Raw genomic sequence first — 22525 nt, forward strand, 5'->3', positions numbered from 1 at the left:
TATTAGATAACAATAAATGGTAAAATGAAAATTAGGCCTGAAACGATTAAATAGAATCACAGCTTGATAGGTGAAAGAACGTTCAAACATTGATGTAGTGTGACGTGTCATTGAAAGTGTATTAAACAATATATTACGACCATGAACTTCAGTCCCGTAAATCACCTTTTCACACAAAGACAAGGTGTGCATGTTTTAAATATAGGGCGATACAAAAATACTAATAAATACAACTGAAATATATCCAAAATTTTTAGCCATTTGAGTTGAAGTTTGGCTTGAGATACATGGTCGTATTTCCTAAGATTATTAATAAAACGACAACATGTTATTTGGATACGCTGCAAGCGCTTTTGCGTTATTCTATCTAGACATTGGTAATACACAAATATACAATAATTAATGATAGATATAATCAAGGATTCAGAAAACTTTTTTTACGTGATTTGAAAAAGTGAGAGTAGTACTATTAAGCATAATATTAAGTGTATTTTCTATGTTATGCCGTTGATTACGACCCGCACACAATAGAACTTTAGTTTTAATAGGGTTTATCCGCAAATTATGTTCACTGGAAAAATTCATTATCTGCTCTAAATCAAAATTGATGGAGTCTGTTGCAAGCTGAACATTATGTAGATTAAATAGGTAGATTCAGAATATTCATTTTGTACCCGTACTCACTGCGAACGTCTCCATAAATAAAGGGTGTTTTTTTTAGAGCCGGAGAACTTTCATTTGGCAAATTTGTTTTTATGACAGCCGACCTGACAGTTCTGGGTTATTTTTAGATTAGTTTGGTTTGGCAATTCATCATAAACAGACTCACGCCGGAGCAACGTTTCCAAATTGTTCAAATTTATTTTGAAAGGCATGGTTCTATTCGAGAAACACATCGGGCATTACGTGAGTTTTATGGTGCTCATAATCGTCCTTCAGAGAGATTAATTCGAGAAACTGTTGATCGTTTTCGCAATACTTTTACTCTAGTCGATAATACGTATCCCGTAAGACGCCGTACAGTGCGCACGCAACAAGTGATAGCTGCTGTGTAGCATAGTGTTGATAATGATCCAAATGTGTCACAATTCGTCGTCGTTCTCAACAAGTGAACATATGTTCATCCACTTTATGGAAAATTTTGCGCAAAGATTTCAGATTGCGAGCATATAAAATTCAAGTTATCCAGGAATTGAAACCCCAGGATCATCTTTTGCGCCGTACATTAGCTGAATGGGCGGAAAGATTGCTGTTGATCCACGATTTCATATGAAAATTTTGTTCAGTGATGAAGCACACTTTTGGTTAAATGACTATGTAAACAAGCAGAATTGCTGATGGTCAGAACGTTACAGTAAACGGTGAGCGATACAGAAACATGATAACCAACTTTTTTGTGCCTCAATTGGAATTTATATTTTTAATGTAAAATAACTGGTCCCAAGTAATATTTTGCAAATCAGTTTAAAAAATAAATTAAATTAACATTCTTAAAACAACGGATACTAATCATTTTTTGCTTCCGTTTTTCTATTTTTATATCTAAAGTACAGAATGATATATAGTTATAGTCACTTATATTTAAAATTATAGTGCCACAATTGTGATAAATATTTCTTATAAAAATTAGAGCAAGACATGTAGCTGATGAATTAGTTATACGTGTAGGCTCATTTATAAGTTGAATGAATCCGTGAACATCTAGAACATTGAATAATGAATCTGGCTTAAGCATGTCAATATTAAAATCACTCATTATAATTGAAAAGTCAGTGGGGAGGACGATAAATCATAATCAATGCTACACTAGAAATATTTAGTTTTAGTTTTAAAAAAATAAACTCAAAACTTACATCGATCTCAATGTTGACAATCTCACAGGGAATGACGGACCTCACATAAACCCCCACACCACCACCTATCATGTTAACTCTATCTTTCCTATAAAATGAATAGCCGGGTAAAAGATACATTATTGGATGAGATAAATTAATTTAACCAAGTCTCTGATACTCCTATAATATTATATACATCAGTTACTAAATTATTAAGCTCTGCAATGCCAAACAAAATAGATCTAACATTTGTATTGGCAATATTAAACAAAGAAGACGCATTCCTAACCATTTAAAAAAAACAAAAATCAACAGTTGTAATTAATTTTAGATCTTAGTTTTGAAAGATAACCTTCCTATACCGGACAATCCTTGTTATAGGCGTAATGATCGATTGGTGATTCATGCCTATTTTGCTTGTTTAGTCTAACACAATTTATACAACTCTTCTCACTGCACTTACACTCTTTCAGATTATGGTCCTTACTGCTTTTTACCCGCAGTCAGAGCACCCATGCAGGGTGGAACGCATGAAGCCGCCAAAGAGAAGTAAGTAATTGTAATAAGAAGAACTTAAAAGTAATTAAAATTCGAGCACTTGAGAGAGTACAACTCTTACTTTAATTTAAAGTAACTAATATTACAAATGGCCGAAATGTCTTTTAGTATTGAAAATACTTCTGGGCGCACGTATATGGGACCCGTCTTTGAAAAAACGACATGCTACAAAACGAAATGTAACAGTCCGGGTTCAATGACCTGCCTCATCAACGCGATGTCGGCGTTGATCAGGGAATAGAGCAAGGTCGTTCGAAGGCCGCAATGAGGTTTGGGTTTTAAGTCAAGTATGTAGGTGAGAGAAATATTATGTGATATTCGATTTATAAGCCATGAAGCGAATAGGGTGCGTGTTATATTCAGGATTCTTTTATTTTATTTGTTCCTTTCGACAAGACATGTTACTAAAAAACTTGTGTATTCGAAAATAAAAGTGTGTGTGTGTCAATTATTGATACGAGGATTACAAACAAGGGTGGTCTTTTATAAAATAAGTGAAAATAAAATAGGTAAGTCCTTAGTGAAGTAGTTGAGCTTTCTATGTTGGTGTCATGGGGAATATAAAAATTGACCACTTGAAAAGTATAGGTAGATATAATAATTTATAGCTAGCAAATTGACAGTTTGTCGACCAAAAATTTATGTGGTGGAAGTTAGCCACAGATTCAGAAACGAAAATCATGTTTTACAGTCGCCCAGACAAGTTTTGGTTTTAATTTTTTTTTGTTTTTAAAAGCTTTTATTTAACTTGCAATGTACCTATGTATGTATGTATGTCAGTATGTATGTATGTATGTATGTATGTATGTATGTATGTATGTATGTAAGTATGTATGTATGTATGTATGTATGTATGTATGTATGTATGTATGTAATTATGTATGTTTGGGTCAAATCTTGGAAATCAAATTTGACCAACTTCCAGATGTCCGACACATTCATATTTCCGATGACAATGCAATTTAGTGCTATCACAATTACAAAAAACAAAATGTCAAAAACAAAACTTGTCTGGGCGACTGTAAAAACATGATTTTCGTTTCTGAATCTCTAGCTAAGTTCCACCACATAAAAATTTGATGAGTAAACTTATTTTGGGCAAGACTGTACTTGTCGAATGCACACTTTTTATTTATGGAAATATAAAATAAAGGCACTTTAGAATTAAAGTTACCTGTCAAATTGTTTATTTTTCGACGATTTTGACTAAATGTTTTTAATGTAAATAAATTATAAACTATTTTACTTCCAGAATGTCCCTCCATTCACATCAATTGCCGTGAAAGAAACGGAAACTTAATATTGTAAAAAATGAAAACAAAAAAGTTTTACCATTCAAGCAGAGAAAAATAACTCTTATAGAAGATAAAAAGGAAGCTGTCGAGTTACAGTCAAATGCTGAATGTTGTGTGCAGTCAAATGCAAATACTGAGAAAAAACATATTAAAACTGTTTTACTTTCTTTGGATGCAGAAAACTGTGGGACTTTCCAAAAACAAGTAATTAATACTAATATTTCATTACCAAGCACTAGCGGTGCTACCGCACTTAATAAAAGTCAACCTGATAATAAGAAGCAAGACAATGTCAAACTTGCCTTAAACGCTAAACGTTGTCGGGAATATAGGCAACGAAAAAAGTTGAATAAAATAATTTCTTTGAATCCCAATACTACAGTTGATGGTGTTTCTGTTTTCCAAGATGTCTTTTCTGTTCAACGATCTGAGGAAAAACGGAAAATCCAATCACGGGGAAAAGGTTCTACCAATAGTTCATCAGGTATCATCATAGAAAAGAAAGAAGCCAGGGAAGCACCAAATAAAACAGGTAATTGTGAGTCTTTTGATTCAGATATTTTGAACTTTTCAGAATATCTCAATAATTCAATAGTTACTTTAAATCCAACAAATACAAAAATTTTTGAAAAGAGAACATTATATTTAGAGCATTTTATGAACACTAAATTTTATAGTAATAAGTTAAACGAATTCTGTCGTATATGTGACCGAATTTGGTGGACTAATGATATTTGCTCCATAACCAAGGATATTCTTCCCCTTCTTTATGAAGCTGGCTACCCAAAAATGCATTCGAGTATCGAGGATGAATGCAAATTTTATAAGTGTTGTCGTAACTGTTATTCCACTTTATCCCGTAAAAAAACGATTCCTCAACTGGCCACTGTTAATGGATTTGTTCATCCTCCTATTACGTCTGACTTACCCCCCTTAAATCCCATTGCTGAGCGTTTAATTTCACCCCGTTTACCCTTTCTGCAAATTCGCAAAATTCACTATTTTGCTGGTAGTCAAAAAATGGTGTGTCAAATAATAAATGTTCCTGTCAGTGTAAATAATATGGTAACTTCCCTGCCCAGAAATGTTGACGATGAATATACAGTGACAGTTTTAATAAAGCGTCATATTCTTCAAAAAGGGGCATATTTGTCTGGATGTGTCTCAAAAGCTATTCTGCGTAGATGGTTATTATATTTACAAGATACGCCATTATACCGAAAATATGATATTAAAATTAATAACACATTCTTGGGTATACATGAAGGTTATGATTTTGCAGAAGAAAATCAAATATTTTACGACCAGCATTTAGAGATAAGGAATAGTCAAGAAGACATGATGGACGTAGTTTCGTCGCGTAAAGAAAAAATTTTAACAACTGAGCAATTATTAAACATGCAACAGCAAACAATTTTTTGGGGGGAAGATATGGTGTTACATTTAGCCCCAGGTCAGAAAAACAAACCGTTTGCATTATCTTTTGACGCTGATGCAGAGGAATTATCATTTCCTGCTATCTATTACGGACATGAAAGACAATTTAAAATTAATTTAACTCCTTATATGATGGCAACTAGTGAAATCCGTAAAAGAGATAGACGTGGTGTTACCCCTAATCACATTCTTTACATGGCAGCCAAAATCATGCGTTTGTGAATTATTCAAAAATTTCAAGTATTGTTTCGCAATAATAACCATGAGGTAAAAAATATTACAAGAGAAGATTTATTAGATCCAGAATTTGTGAAAGAAAGCATGGAAAAGAATGAGTCGTTTTTAAAAAATATACCTAATTCGATACAATATTGGCAGTCAAAGAAAAAGGACTTATTTTGTATGATGCGTCAACTCGGAAAACCAACTGTATTTGTAACACTTAGTGCATCAAAGGTACATTGGAAGCCACTCTTAAAATGCGCCTATAAATTTCAACAAAATTTAGACGATGAAGATAACATTGACGATAGTATCTTTGATATTATGTCTAATAGTGCTAAAGCGGAATTAGTGAACAATGATTCTGTTATTTGTTGCCTATATTTTAACAAATTAGTAGATACAATCATGATTGCTCTAAAAAAAAAGAGAGATGGCCCATTTGGAAAATATTATTTAAAAGATTACTTTCGTAGGGTGGAATTTCAGCATAGAGGTAGTCCACGCTGTCATATGTTATTATGGCTTGAAAACGCTCCACCTTCCCACGAGGCACAGTTATTAAATGATGAACATTTACCGGAAACTATTGCATTAATTGATAGTATTGCCTCAGCCGAAGAATGTTTAGTTTCAAGCCCCAGGAATTTACAAACGCATGCTCATACTCATATATGCTACAAAAAAATACAAAAAAATGCCGTTTTGGGGCACCATTTTGGTCAATGGATCAAACTAGGGTATTAATTCCGGTATTGCCAGTTAATAAGGATAACTCAAAAGTTTTGTTATTTGAAAAAATGCATGAAGCTTTAGAGGTGGGTTCTTTGACAAGTTTTGAGGAATTCCTTCAAAAATTTTATTTAGAGTCATTTGATGAGTATTTGGACATTCTTCGATATGGCATTCATCGACCCTCGATTTTTATGAAACGTGGGATTGAAGACATTTGGATCAGTTCATTTAATCTATGTATTTCGAAAGCTTTGCAGTCAAATATGGATGTTCAGTTTATATTAGATGAATATTCCTGTGCTGCTTACGTTGCCGAATATGTGAATAAAAGTGAGCGTGGCTTTAGTTCCCCTCATCGAGAATTAATAAAAGTTCGTGATAAATATCCAGATATGGATTATGAGATGTGTATGAAAGAATTGGGTAAACTAGCATTAAATAATGTAGAAATGTGTGCCCAAGAAGCAGCTTGGTATTTGTTACGATTATCCATGTCTGAAGCGTCTAGAAAAGTGGAAGCCATACCTACACAGCATCCAATGGAAAGATTTTTAATGAAGAAATCATTGAAGCAAATGAATGAACAGAATATCGAAAATTACTCTACTGATATCTGGAAATTGAACATTATTCAGAAATATGAACAAAGACCGACCAATTTAAAAAATATCTGTTTGGCTGATTTTGTGGCTTGGTATGATCAAACACGTTCCAAACAACATGAAAACATGCCGTTTTTCATGGAGGATTGCGAAGACGATCCTATTGATGAACATGTGAGTTTTCAAAACAGTAGACCCATCAGTGAGAAAACATCTAAAGATTCTGATAAATATCGGAAACGAAAATTACCAAAAGTTTTAAAATGGAGAGCATATGATAACACGAGAGAACCTTTAAATTTCAAGAGAGAAAGGTTACCCTATTTTGGCCGTTTGGTAATGAGGAATTAGATCTTTTGAACAATGATATGTATATAGGCATTTACGATAGCAACTTTAATCAGATACATGAAAAATGTAAAGAATATGATAGCGGTTTATCATTAAAAAAGATTGTTACAATTTCAAGAGAATTTGACAATAAAATGGAAGATATTCTTACAGATCAGCCAGCAATTGTGGGGCCTCTGGTTAAATCTATACAAGATGAGGATTTTGTAAGAGGACCGAATCAAGTTGATGTAAATAATATTGATTTAGATTCCATTATTCGAACTAGTGTTGTCAGACGAGTGGAAAATGTGATGTCTCATGCAGATTTTTGTTTGGCTAATCGACGTCTTAATTTAAAACAATTAACATTCCTTTTGGAATTTATTAATCGGTTGACTTATACATCGCATGAGCAAAATTCTTGTCCATTACAAGTTTTTTTTACTGGACCTGCTGGCACTGGAAAAAGTTTTGTTTTAAAATTATTGCTTGAAACTGCAAATAGATTTTCTTTACGACATAATACCACCAAATGTGCTTTTATTGCTTGTGCAACAACCGGTAAAGCTGCTGTAAATATTGACGGTACTACAGTACACACTGCTTTTAATATAAATATTAATGCTAAAAGAAACGCAAATATAAGAGAGTATCTTTTACATAACATGCGTTGTGACTTTAATGAAATAACTACTATTGTTATTGAAGAGGTCAGCATGATGAGCTATGATATTTTAAAACAAGTTGATAGTCGACTAAGAGCAGTTAGTCAAAATTTAAATAACAATTTTGGGGGATTGCATGTCATATTTTGCGGTGATTTACGACAGTTGCCCCCAGTTAATGCAAAACCTGTTTTTCCTCGACCACCAAATTTGTTACAGTCTCGTATGTTATGGCAATCTCTTAGTTTTTTTTCTTTGGACGAAGTTATCCGACAAAAAGATACTACATTTTCATCAATCTTGACAAAAGTTGGCAATGGCGACGTGCTACTCGATAGTGAACGTAAAGTTCTAGAGAATAGATTTGTCCGCAATGAAAATTTGGGAATTTTAGATTCTTTAAAGGACGCCGTATTCTTGTTTCATCGTAATAATGATGTTGATAATAACAACTACAAAGTTTTAAATATTCCTGAAAGTGTTTGTTGTTTAGCTGAAGACGTTGTACGAGGCCATCAGAATGATAATCAATTACAATCTACTCTTCAGAAAATTAAAAAAATGGATGTTACCCAAACTGGCAACATGCCTACAAAACTTTTATTAGTCATAAATACACCGTATATAATTACACAAAACATCGATAAAATAGATAAAATTGTGAATGGTTCATTTGGATACCTTCGTTACATTGAATACAATACCGATAATCCAGAAAAGCCACAACGTTTATGGTTAGAGTTTTCTGATATTAGTATGGGAACTAAATTACGTATAAAATATCAATATCATTCAAATGCTTTTGGTTTTCCGAATACTTGGACTCCAATTGTTCGTCGTGAAACTGTTATCAGTGTTGGTTCCAGAATCATTAAAGTAAGGAGACAACAATTTCCTATTGTTGCTGCAAATGCTATGACAATTCATAAATCTCAAGGTGGAACTTGATATAATTGTGTGATAATACAATTGTGTACGAGTATTCAAAATCACATGAAATAAGTTTAGTCACAAGATAATATAAAATATAAAAAATAACAGCCACCGTACTTGTATCTGGTATTTTCAATACGCCTACGATGTTTGCGCATGTTGCAAAATCTGTGAATTTTTTCTTTGAAACTAGTTAATTGCCACAGTTAGGTTATTTATTACGGACGAAAGGTTTTAGAAATTTGAAGTTTACTCTTTTATTTTGAAGCAAAAATAGAATAAAAAACAAGTTTGATTCGAAATATAACTTGTTTAAAGGTCGAATTGATATGCTGTTCTAAATCATCGATCTTTTAAGCTATAGCTTCTTGCATTTAATAATCCCTATAATCTGTGATATACTGCTAATTGAGTCGAATAATCCTATTAATACCCAGTGTATCCTGTTGTTTATTAATAGTATTAGTAATATGTAATATTTTGGAAATTTATTTTTTTTGTGAATATTTTTTCTGTCTAATAACATCGTATCTTCCCAGTCAAACTACACCTGGTCTTAATAATCAATACAGAATACTCGGCTCAATAAGCAGTAAAAAGTTATATGACAGGTTATAGGAATTATTAAAAGCAAGACAACAGTTTAGCAGATCCAGGATTTAGAAACGCATATAAATTCAACGGTTTCTCGAAGCGTTGATTGAAAAGGGAAATCGCCTCTTCAATCAACGCTCGAAGTCTGTTTTTTTGTAAATCGAACTATGAGGTTCTCGGCATATTGTCGGTTAGCAAACATGAGGTTAGCAAACACAGGCTGGTGGAATGTTGTAAAATTACGTTTTCAAATTGAAAGGTGTCTCAATAATTTATTAGTTACAGTTTTATTTTTTAAATGAGAACGTATAAGAAAAAAACAGAGCAAGGTACTACTTCAAAGATATGGAAAATATCAAAATAAATATGGAAGCAGCGAACAGAGTCCATTCATTCAGTAGCAAATACTCTAGATATACATCACGTCACTCTCCAAAGATTTGTGAAGAAAGTAAGAGTGCGTTCTAATATGACATCAATTTTCCTGATTCCTGGAAACAAAACAAAGTGACATTATCTCTATTAGAACTCGGGAACCAATAAGCTTGCAAAGAACAAAAAATTTCAATAGAATCAATGTCTCAGCCTAAGAGATCCATATAGTTTCACCGCGGATTGTTCCGATTTAATTTTAATTTAATTTTTAGATATAATTTGATTAACCCTAAATGATTATTATAATTAGTTTGATGTACTGTGTTTTAAAAAAATAGTCATATCTCACTATTACGGTAATCAATTATTCAAATATAATTTGAAATTAATATTTAGGTTATACAAGATGACTCAAATGATCCTTTTTAAGTTTTGGACATAACCAGAATAAAGAAAATCGATTACTATTACCTATAGCTATTGTTCCGATATGATTTCAATTTAATTTTTGGGTATTATTTGTTGAGTGTTAACCCTCCAAATTTGGAACCTCGACGAGACAGGAGTGACCAAAATGCAAAGAGTTAGTGGGATTATTGCTGAAAAAAAAGCGAAGTACGTGAGTGGAATATCTTCTGGTGAATGACGGGTCCTCAGTTTATGTGTTGCCGTAACTGCAATAGGAAATTCCAAGCTTAACACGTTTCTCTTTCAAAGAAAAAAATGCCATGATCACTTTATTAGAGGCGGTCCTTCAGGATCCATTGGTGCAGCAAATAGTTCCGGTTGGATTACGGTAAAAAAATTAGAATAAAAAAAACGAACGTTAAACTATCGAAAGAAAACCCAGTTGCTTTGCTATTGGCAGTGGTAATGTAATTTCTATCCCATTGTTCATACCGTTTCTAACCATCGGACAGGAGTATATATGGACCGGTTAAAACATATTTATCTTCTACTCAAGACAGTTGGCTTAGAAACAACCGTGGAAAGTCTACGACAATTTATGATATAATATCTTTAGTTCGAGATGCCTTACCGTTATCAACCAACGGGTTGCTAATAGAGTTATGGCTTACAAATGTCAAAATTAGTTCAAATTATTGCACCTTCAATAGGGAGCCAACATTTTTGCAATTTAGCAAAAATGTTGGCAACAATTTTGTGGTCTAGTCTAAAGGTGCATTCATTATCAATCCGCGAGTCAAGTTTGACGTCAAGTGTAAATTCGGCATACTACCAGCCGTTCACAATAGATTTATAAATTTAAGGTCTGAACATATAGCACATGCGCTGTAGTTATTTTTTTGATGGTTCACCGATTTTGATTTTTATAATTATTTTGTTAATATATTTGTCGGGTTGCGTGTGCTTGTATTGTTATTGTATTTCCACGTAATAAAGAAAATTAATTACGTAATCAGCAGGCAGAATTTATGATGAGGCAGATATAACATATAGGCTCCTATACCAAAAGAAAAATTGTAGGGCTTCTGTTGCAAGGTCTTTGCATACTACAAGTGAATTTATACTTACAACTTGATAACACTTTCATAATTTAGATGACGCATTGGAATATATACCAGGTCTAAGGACAGACCCTCAGATCGTCAATCCTCATCAAGAAAATAATAAAAAGAGAAGCGAGAAATCAAAGTTAACTACCAGAAAAAAAGCAAAAAACTATAAGCTTCTTCAAAAGAGTCAATTGAGCAGATTGATAATGTCCTACTAGATGTTTCAATTGACATAAAAAATATTAAAGCAATCACAGATATCCACTATAATAAGTTTGATTATTTTGAACCAAATACTGGTGTCTTAATGGAGGAACTATGAATAAATGTCATAAATTTAACCCTCTAATGCATACATTTATTTCTGCATTAAAGAAATTATTTTTATATAATTTTGTTATTTAAAACATAAATCTAATAATATAAACTTACTTAGACGTCTCTTTCATCCCCTAGCTGTCCGATAAAAACGGGACGCCTTGAGGCGGTGCATTACCGCTATATTGTGTTATGAAATAATATAGAAAAACGCTTTTATTTTTTATTATGAAAATTAAAGAAACAGGATTTGGTTGGAGAGTTACATAAACTTAAATTACATTTTAGACAAAATACTTGAGTTTCTGACGTACATTTTGGAAATTTACACTGTTTTTTACATGATCGATCACGGAATATGCACCAATGTCCTACTTGATCGAATCGAACGTCTTCTGTTGGTAGGTATGCTCGCTTTTTTGGCACAGGTGATGATCTGGGGGATGAAGAGGATGGTCGACCAAGACTTCTTTTACGTCCGATTTGTCCATAATTGCAAATCGATTCAGCCACAATCTTATAAAAACTGGTAACTCGATTTTTTCTTTTTCAGAGTGAATGCGGTGGTACAATATGTACGAATTTACGATCGCGACGTCTATAAGATGATACAAGATGCGGTTTGACCATTTGCGAGTTTTCATCCGAATGTGATATCTCCCTATTAGTCCATCCATTAAATCCACACCTCCCATGTGTCTATTGTATTCTTTGATAATTTTAGAGAAAAGATACTACGAAATTGATTGTCCAATTTCGTAGTATCTTTTCTCTTTTCTATCCCAGCGAGCTGACTTTAGAACTTCATTTACGTACGTAGAGGCAAAATTTTTTGTCCCAGCGTAAGAAGATATAAGTCGAACAGTCTTGGTGTCATGCCATAAAACAGAGGTTATATCAATACCAAATGCATTTCCTACATATTCTTCCGAATAACCTCTTTCCAATTTTTTTTTGCTATTTCAGCATCACTTGATAACTTACAATTGGGTACACGATTTGGGCGCACAGTGCCTAATGAGTAAATACCTCTACTTCGGAGATAAACAACTAGGCCCAGAGACGTGTAAAAATTATCAAAATAAACGATGTGGTTTACAAAATTTGGAATATGCTGTGATAAACGGACTACCACATTAGAGGATGCCCCCAGATTTGGAGAGTTTGGAGGAATTATATTATCTCCTGCACCAGTATATATTTCAAAAGCATACGAAAAGCCTGAAGAATTACAAAGGGGAAAAAATTTAAAACCCCACTTATGCGGTTTATTAGGTAGATATTGCCTAAGAGGGCTTCCAGTCATTTTTGTTGCGCACATTTGTTCATCCACGCAAAGTCTTGGAAGCATTGGTACGGATAAAAATACATTGTTAAAATATGTTATGAGGGGCCGAACCTTATACAAACTGTCATATTTGGGTCTACCTTTGCCACGCATCGTTAAGTTATCGTTGAAATGAAGATAAGTTGTTTTTCTCCCCGAAATACGACTTTATTTATGTGTAATTGAAGATTTTTTTTCCTCCAAATAATAGATTTGAATTCCGGCGAATTGTTAGTTATGCCAGTAATATTCCCCGAAAACGTTCCTGTGGTAGGAACTTCTGGCCCATCTTCTTCTTCAGCAGGTTCAGGCGGTCGGACACGATTAGAACGCTTATATAAGTTGATTTACGCTTTGAACTACTAGCAAGAGGTTCATCTTCTTCAGTGGGTGGTTTAGGTACATTAAAACTAGTACTTGGTTTCGTGCTTGGTTCACTTATTGACGAATTATCAAATGATTGGGCTGGTTGCTCTGGCTCTATTTCTTCAAAGTTGTCTACAACTTCAAAAGATGTTTCGTTATGATCAAGTTTTAACTCATCTTCGGCAGTAACCAACTTGCTAAGAGGCTCATCGCTGTCGTAGCTAGCGTCACTGTCGTCACTGTCTATATCACCCTCGCTATCAGTGTCGTCAGGAAGACCCTCAATTATGTCAAACGCCTCATCTGATGATATTTTGGAAGTATCAAAATACTTGCGACATCCAGCCATAACTGAAAATATCGCAAAATCTATTATATGTAATAACGTTTATTTACCAATTTGTAGGAAAATTTATATTAGGCATTGCATATGTCCGCCTGTAGGCGGGTATGCTTGTAGAGGGGCTCTTGGCGGTCCTATTTAATTTTAGCAACAACTGACATAAATTTCTTAAAACAATAAGGTACAAATAACTTACCGATAATTTTCTTAACACCAAAATCCGTTTGAAAACAATTTAAAACTGTCCACCAAAATAACAATCACGTACGGACTCGCTTTTTGACCCGATTTCAAATGAAAATTATTTGAACCAGGCGTTGTTTACGTCGATGCAAAAAATAGGCAACCAAATATACATTAGAATATTGAGTAGAATTTGCCGAGAGGCAAGCATATGCAGTAGCGTTAATAAAAGACATATTTTGGTTTTAAATGGAATTTGAATAAAGTCCGCCTTAAGGCGGCCAGGTGCATTAGAGGGTTAAAAGATTTCTCAGGGAAATGGGCTACTTTATTTTATTTATTACGAGTATACTAAATATCTTTGAAGATTTCATCTTCAGTGATTATCTATTCTTCGTTATAAATATGCTAAGTTTTATTATTTTTTTAAGTTATTTTTGCTAGAAAACTTAATATAATCAGGTACTTATATTTATAAATAAGACTGATCAGGGGATTAGGTCATTTTGGCACTTTCACTCTATGAAAATTAATTCTTTTTTTAACAGCAAAAGTGACAAGGTAATATTCAGCAAATATAACGCATTTAATCCTTTTTCCATAGTTTGTTTTGTTAGCGTCAAACTTAGCTCACTATTCATGAAACAAAATAACAGGATAATTCTCAAAATTAAATCAAAATAAACATAAAATAATAACATAAAATAAACTCAGCACGACATAAAAAGCTTGCAAACAATTTTGCCCGCTTCAGCACACATGCTAAAGTTGAATTCTATTGTGAATGATCCTATTACTTATAACCTACTTAGCATGCGTGTCCAAGTGTCACTCCACCCACGAATTGATTATGAATGCACCTTAACTAGTATTTAAGGAGCCCTCTCCGCTAGAAGGCCAGTTCAGGTCGCAATATTGACGCGACTTAAATAAATATTCTGTAAATCAATATTTTTAGTAGTCTTAAGTGGTCGTATTTAGTGTGTATCATGTTTAGGGTAATAAATCAGTTGGCCATTTATGTGCACTCAAGTGTTTAAATTTACGTGGAAACGAACAGTAAAAACGCTACATTATGTTTTATATTAAAATAGTGTAATGAATTAATTCTTGTAATGGGTCTACTAATAGAAGTGATAGAAGTTTAGTGGGCCATGTACGCAAAATGGTATGTGTCAAAACGCGGATCAAGCGTCAGTTGTGTTAAGTATACTTTGACATTTCATCATGAATCGTTTAAGTCAAGAGCAACGTATAGCTATCGTGAAAAGGTATTACGAAAATGCGCAATCGGTTAGAGCCTGTTATCGTGCTCTTAGAGAAGATTTTGGCCATCGTGGACGGCCTTCTGAGCTTGCAATAAGGCGCACAATTAATAAGTTTGAACGGGAGTACACTATTCTGGATAATAAGCCACCAACGCGACAAAAAAGTGCAAGGACCGCTGAAAATATCGCCGCTGCAAGAGAAAGTGTTAACGCGAATAACAATGTGTCTGTTTTGCGCCGTTCTCAGCAATTAGGCATTTCACCAATGTCTCTGTGGCGCATTTTGAAGAAAGACTTAGGTCTACATTCATATAAGATGGTTCTAACTCAAGAATTGAAGCCTGCTGACCATGGTTTGCGAAGAACGTTTACCGAATGGGCCCTGTTGCAGTTATAACAAAATGCCGATTTTGGGAAACAAATCATCTTTTCAGTTGAAGCCCATTTTTGTCTTAGTGGCGTTGTCAATACGCAAAATTGCCGCTTCTGGTGTCAGAACAATCCCCAGAAATTAGTACAGGTGCCATTACACCCGTTAAAAGTGACTGTGTGGTGTGGTTTGCATGTCGGTGGAATTATCGGTCCATACTTTTTTGAGGATGCAGGGGGGGGGGGGGTACTGTGACAGTCAACGGAGAGCGCTACCGCGACATGATAACAAACTTTCTTTGGCCTGCAATTGATGGTGGAGACTTCGAACAGAATTGGTTTCAACAGGACGAAGCAACATCACACACCGCCCGAGCCACAATTAATTTATTAAGAGAGCGTTTTGAAGGTCCTGTGATCTTACTTTCATGGACTTTTTTCATTGGGGATATGTAAAGTCGAAGATGTATTCTAACAATCCTCAAACCATCAATGAGTTGAAAGTTAACATAACTAGGGTTATTCGCGAAATTCAGCCCAACTTGTTAGAAAAAGTGATTGAAAATTGGGTTCATCGTCTAAACGTCTGCCGCCGTAGCCGAGGTTGACATCTTAATGATATTTTGTTTAAAACATAATGTTACATAATAAACTACATCATGAAACATCAATCATAGAAATTAACCAATTCGTTTTTATTTTGTAGCAATTTAAACTTATATCATTCTTATTAGTAGACCCTATATATGGTACGCCCCTGGCGGCGGCAATTCTATTTGATATTTTTTGAAGTTGTGTACTTTTCGAATAACTCAATACAGAGTAAATAGACTATACTTCTATTGCTTTAATGCTATTCCGGAACATTCTATAAATATTAATATTCCTTTTGTATTCAATGGATGAATAGTCATCCCAAAAAATTCTTGTTCATACCTTACCTGACTCTTATAGCTCATCTGTTCCACCAAAATAGGATAACTATGACTATCGCTAACGCTCATCATGGGATGTCCAGTATTATCCGAAGGACTTAATCCCCGACTAAGCGAGTTTTCCGAACTCTGATTGGCTCCGAGCAGCGGAAAAGTACTTCTGAGCCGCACAGATGGCGCGCAAAGTGCGCAGAGCACCGCGCTCAGCAGCATTTGCGTATTGGAGGCACTATGTGGGTTATACACCTCGCTAGTTTCCGCTAATAAATCACACAAACACGTCCATTTTAAATAAGCGGTAGGATAAAAGGCGTGAAAGCAGCTGACGAACGTATTGTGGCACTCTTGCAGGATGCTGTTCATCAAAGTGACGCTGTACGCTCTGGTTTTGCTGGATTTTTTGTTTTGCATCAGTAAGGAGATGTTGTCCGATAAGATTTGTTTTAAAAGGGTCCGGACGTCGCCTATACATTCGGCCAAATGTACGTTTTCTAGTGGTGATTTTCGGTTGATTTGTCTGTAAAATGATTTGGTTCTTAATTTAATAAAAGTGTACATTTTGAAAAAGAGCTTAGGTTGATACTGAAAGGGTAGTATTTCTTGTTAAAGAAATTAAAAAGCGTGTTCTTTTTTGATTGAGAATGCAGTTGTATTAAAAGATTTTGCTTAAAGAATATTTTAATTCAAAATAGTTTACTTATGTTCTAATTTATTAACATTTCTAGTACCATTTTTATTACTTCAATGCATGTTGTTTTATAAATGTATCTTCATTAGTTTTAGGGATATTTATACATTGAGAATTAGTGAGAGTAAGTTGATCAGAGATTTTCTTTTTCGGGTCAGTCAACCATGGTCCGAAGAACTTCTTCAAACTTCTTCTCGGATCTACTTACGTCTTAAACGAAATTTTTAAAGTAATTTTTCGTTAGTTAAATGCACTTTACTTCATATTTTTATCTTTTATTGGCTCCGAGTTTATCTCGACTTTTAGTAAAGTGGGTCGGACAGAGATGATTTTATCTTAGGGAGTCAATTGAGAATCGAATAATTTTAAAACTTTTAGATGGATTTACTTATATTCCTTCTTGCCTTTCTAGATACATCTTTTATTAATTCAATGCACTTCGTTCTATAATTTTATCTTCGATGATTTTAGGGATATTTGAGATTTAGTAAGAGTAAATCGATTAACGACGTTTGCTTCTTAGAAAATCGAAGAGGTAGAGTTTAGAGATAAGAAGAGGCTGAATAACTTTAAAAATACTTGTGAGATTTATTTACATTTTAAACAAGATTTTAAAGGTATTCTTCGTTAATTAAATGCACTTTGGTTTGTAATTTTATCTTCAGTGGTCTTTGAGATAATTTAACTTTTAGTGGAGTGGGTCGGATAAAAAGGCCTTCACCTTGGGAAATAGAGCTTAGAGCCAAATAATTTTAAAACTTTTAAACGGATTTACTTATGTTCTTAATAACATTTCTAGAGACATGTTTTACTAGTTCAGTGCTTTTTGTTTTATAATTCTATCTTCAGTAATTTTGGAGAAATTTGCGATTTAGGGGGAGTTGGTTGGTCAGAGACGTGTCCTTCTGTGGGAGTCAGCCGAGCTTAGGACCGACTTAAAAATTTCTTAACTTAAGAACTTCTTGTCAGATTGACTTGCGTCTTGAACGACAAAGGTTTGTTTCGTTAATTAAATGCACTTTGTTTTATAATTTTATCTTCAGTAGTCTTTGAGATGGTGAAGTGCGGACAGAGACAATTTTATCTTGGGAAGTCAATTGATCTTAGAACCGAATAACTTTTAAAATCTAAAGACAAATTTACTTATGTCCTTAGCATTTCTAGAGCCATTTTTTGTTCAGTCACTTTGCAAACCATAAAAGTTCCAACCATTATGACCAATAGTGTATAGCCAAAAACAATTCCAGATGCATTCTTATTTATTTAAGGAAAAATACCACACTTCAGCATCAACCAAAATTTCCTAACTACCTCAGTTTCTACTTACCTAGGATATATTTCATTAGTATAAGTACAAATAAGTCTCAAACTAGAAGTACTAATATACACAAGCCTCTCCAATTCCATATTAGTATACATGTTCTTAATGGACTGTCCTTCCATTATGCCCCACTTAAAAGTATTCCAAGACCATTGCAGCAAAGAAAGGAGACTTTGAAAACATTCCTTTGTAACCGTTCTCGAGAATTCTTTAGACAGAATGTGCATTGGTTCAACTACATCCACCTTAAAAAATGAATTTATTCAAGGGTTTAACATTTTAGCAATTATCACTTACTTGTCTGGGAGGACTTTGGTTTTCTGGGCTGACGATCTTATAAAGGAGCTGCGGTATCTGGCCGGCGTTCACGTCGGTGCCGTTATTCGATTTCTTTGAAGATTTAAAGTAAAAGAGCACTTGGTCCTCGGTGGTCACCATGGTTTGGCCCGAGGACCCACAATCACTGCTAGGTCCGCTTATACGACACCAAGCTACGTACCATCGGTGGGCCTGAAATAAAATTAATCGATACAGTTTTAATATGAATGAATTTAAGTATTTTTGTTCCCTTTATTTAAGGTGCTAACAGATTAATCTCCAAATAATCATAGGATTTTGACTATTTTATGCATGAATTAATTAATATGTTCTCTTTAGGTCTCACAACAAAAGCCAATGATTTACTCGTTTCCTAGGATGCGGCGAAACATAGACAATGGCGCACCAATGGCACTTCTGCTTTTTGAAATTGTGACACAACAGATCTGACCTGGTGGATTCCCAAGTTACCTACATTTTTTCCATTTATTTGTCTACAAGTCCGTTGATGCTTATTACATTGACGTGACACTTCCTTCTTTCAGATTATTTTTAACTCGTAACACAATAGTTGATATTTGTCAATTTGTCAATATCTGCTCTGGCCTTTTGCACATTATTTTCAATGTCGTTTACAGTGATATCGATGACCTAAGCATTATAATTTCCTTTCAACTACAATATCTGGACGATTGTGTTTTATTGTTTTGTCTTTGAATTATTTCACTAAATGTTTAAGTTCCCTTTTTGCGTCAGTTGTTTAGGTTTAAATTTGTAGTAGTGCTTTCTTCTTTCAAGCAGTTTATGGTTTGAGCAGATCTGCTGATCAATAATGGCATCTACGTCTGCAGCGATCATCGGTAAGTTGCTGTTTAAGAATGCATTTTCTTTAATTTTTTGTGCCATTTATCTGATCTCGTATTACTTGGATTAAACCCTCTTTACATTGCAAGGCTTTATCTTTCCATTCATTTTCTAGTTTACCTAATGTCGTAGACTTTTCTGTTGTAGGTGTGTAATTGAAAGCCAACTTTAGCACGGACGGGTTGATATGAATTTTTTTCTTCGTGGGAGGTGGAAATCTTGCAAAGATACCAGGAGTATGCCAGAATTTTACGGACTAAACTACCCGCAGAGAACATTGACTACTAGGGTCATTAGCTCTGTTCTAAATAAATGACAACTTTGACGGGTTGAATTTTAACTGAACTAGTTAGTAGGACATGATTTTATTTTTTTCAAATGAGGCTATATTTTTAGGAAGCCTAAGGTGCCCTTTCATTTTTTTCTTAGTTTGGTAGTCTTATTATATGAGTTAGTTCAAGTTTCGACGCGAATCTGCATATAAACGGCATTCATAGATAACATGAAGAAATTTAAGTTGCCTTTCACACTGGGTACAAGTATAGGTAGTAGGTACTATACTATATCAGCTCGCTGGATCAGGGCTTATTGGTGGGATCCCACATACCAGTAGGGCATACTCGCTGGGGGAGCACGCCACTGTCTTTCAGGCCGAAGTATTCGCTGTATTAAAATGCGGACAGAAAATCCTAAGCAGCGGACACCGCAATACAGTTGTATCAATATGCTCGGACAGCAGAGCTGCCATTAAGGCTATTACGACCGCAAAGGTAAGCTCCAAGCTTGTACTAGAGTGCATAAAAGTCCTGAAAAAACTGGTACAGGTTGGATGCAGGGTCCAGCTCGTCTGGATACCTGGCCACGCAAGCCATGCAGGTAATGAGGAAGCGGACTCTCTCGCCAGACTGGGATCCGCGAATGTGCCGATGGGGCCGGAACCCATAGTTGGTGTCGCCAAATGCGTTGCGGCCGCGTCAATGAAGGGTCTGCTGGACAAGTGGACCCACCGAAGATGGACTGAGTCCCCTGGTATGAGACAGGCCAAAGCGCACATAGGTGGGCCCTCTGCCTGTCTCACCAAAAATCTACTACGCCTAAAAAGACGCGAAATTCGGCTAGTGACAGGTCTTTTAACCGGTAGGTAACAAGGCTTTGCCGAGGCATAGACGATACTGCCGTAGTCCAACCGAGACAGAACAAAGACTTTATACAACATTAGTAGGATTGGTAGAACCCATTTTGTATGGGCCAGAACTTCCATGATATTCAATGTCTTTCTGCATATGTTTGCAAGTGAGTTAATATGCTTTATACATAATAACAGAAAAGTATATTATCAAAGGTAAAGCCTAGGAACTTAAATTTTTGTCTAAGGCACCATAGAATATTTTGGTTTAGATTAAGTATGGAATTATAGCGCGGTCTTGTGAGTCGCAAAAATGAACACCCTTAGTTTTCTCTTCTGAATATGTAAATCAATTTTGAATCCATTGTGGACAATGTTATTAATTGCTGATTGCAATGCGCATGAAGGTAGCGGGTTTATACTTACCCTTTTTCTTCTGCAGAAGATAGCCACGTCATTAACATATAGACACTTTTGTATATAAGAACTGATATTATTACGAATATTGTTAATGGCCATAGCAAGAAGTGTGCAGCTGATTAATGACAGTGAACTGCCAATCTTGAATTTAAAACGCCTTTTATTCAAAAAGAATTCCATGAACAGAGGAAGATATCCCCTTAGTCAGAATTTATGCAGTTTTTTAAGGATTTCAAAAAACCATATCTTATAAAAATCTTCTTTATATCAAAGAAAAGAGCAATCAGCTACAAGAGGTTCCCTTTTTCTAACGCCCTTCTAAATATGGTGTTCTAATAAAATAAGTCTAGTCTAGTCTAGACTATAGATCTTTTCTTTCCAAATCCTGCTTGAAGGAACAAGAATTTTGCTATTTTCAAGGAAATTTTGAAATCTGTTCCTGTTCTTTTCTGTTTGTCACTATTTTTTCGAGTACTTTCCCCATACAGCAAGTAAGATTGATTGAAAGCAGATTTGTCGGTAGAAGCCCCTCTTTATTGGGTTTTGGAATAGGGACAATTATTGATTCTTTCCATGAGTAATTATTGGTTTTTCCTTGAACTGATCATGTAACCTTTATCGGTATTTGACATTGCTTTATTTTTCCCCATACAAATTTGATAGGTGCTTCTGGAGTTACTGTTGTGGTATGCCTCATCTAACTCTCTCTTTTGTTTTTAAGTATTGTTCTTTGTACAGTTGCTCTGACTCTTTCATAAACAAGTTTATACACCGTTGGTTTTTTTTTTATATTTATTGAATAGTTTCTTTTTAATCTTTATAGGCCTTTCTGTTTCAGGATTTCACTGGGGAACTGCCTTTTTGGTCACTATTGTATAAGTGATCTTCTACACTCCAGGTTAGTTTTACCAAATGAGAACTACTATTGTTACATTATTATAAAGAAGGTATTGGAGATGTATTAAAGTGCGTTGCATTCTAGAGTTCTACCTCTAGTATCCAGTTTTGAGAATCCTCGTCGAGATTTCGTTCTCATTTTGCTTTCTAAAAAAAGCGATAAATGTTTTTCTAAAGTTTGACCCCCTTTGAAGCCTCATAATTACCCATAATTACTTATTTGGCATATAGAATCCATTATAAAAGTAATGCTTATTTTCTGAGAAAAATAGATTTATTGATCGTACTTGCAAAAATGTTGAAAATTCCCCAAAATACTCTCCCCTCCATTAATACACTTGTGGAGACGAGACTGCCACACCTGGAAAGCACCTTGAAATTCTAGGGATGTCTCTCGGGAACGTTTTAACATGCTTTTGGATGTTCTCCACGGACTTTCAATGCTTTCCTTCTAGCTCTCTCTTCAGTCCGGGAAATAAAAAAAAGTCGCACGGTGCCAAGTCGGGACTGTAAGGGGGCTGAATGATGGCTGATGAAGGCCGCGTGGCTGGGGGCATTGTCATGATGGAACTTGACCAGGTCTTTGATGTCAGCCGTCACTCACGCGACCCAGCGTTTCAATCTCTTGAGCATCTCCAGGTAAAAGGCTGAGTTGACAGACAGCTTCTCCTTGCAGTGCAA

General features: G+C 34.8%; 1 protein-coding gene across 4 annotated transcripts in view; it reads right to left on the bottom strand.

The window, feature by feature from the left end:
* LOC126739392 (E3 ubiquitin-protein ligase MYCBP2) overlaps window positions 1-22525 on the bottom strand; it is a 714511-nt gene that overhangs the window by 592869 nt on the left and 99117 nt on the right. For all 4 annotated transcript variants that reach the window (XM_050445054.1, XM_050445056.1, XM_050445053.1 and 1 more), the window contains exons 22-24: window positions 18517-18729; window positions 18226-18464; window positions 16217-16727 (exon numbers count right to left, since the gene is read on the bottom strand). In XM_050445054.1, coding sequence (XP_050301011.1) covers window positions 16217-16727; window positions 18226-18464; window positions 18517-18729 — 963 coding nt within the window. The remainder of the gene's footprint in view (window positions 1-16216; window positions 16728-18225; window positions 18465-18516; window positions 18730-22525) is intronic.

The sequence above is a fragment of the Anthonomus grandis genome, chromosome 8 (assembly GCF_022605725.1).
Source record: "Anthonomus grandis grandis chromosome 8, icAntGran1.3, whole genome shotgun sequence".
Taxonomy (NCBI): Eukaryota; Metazoa; Arthropoda; class Insecta; order Coleoptera; family Curculionidae; genus Anthonomus; species Anthonomus grandis.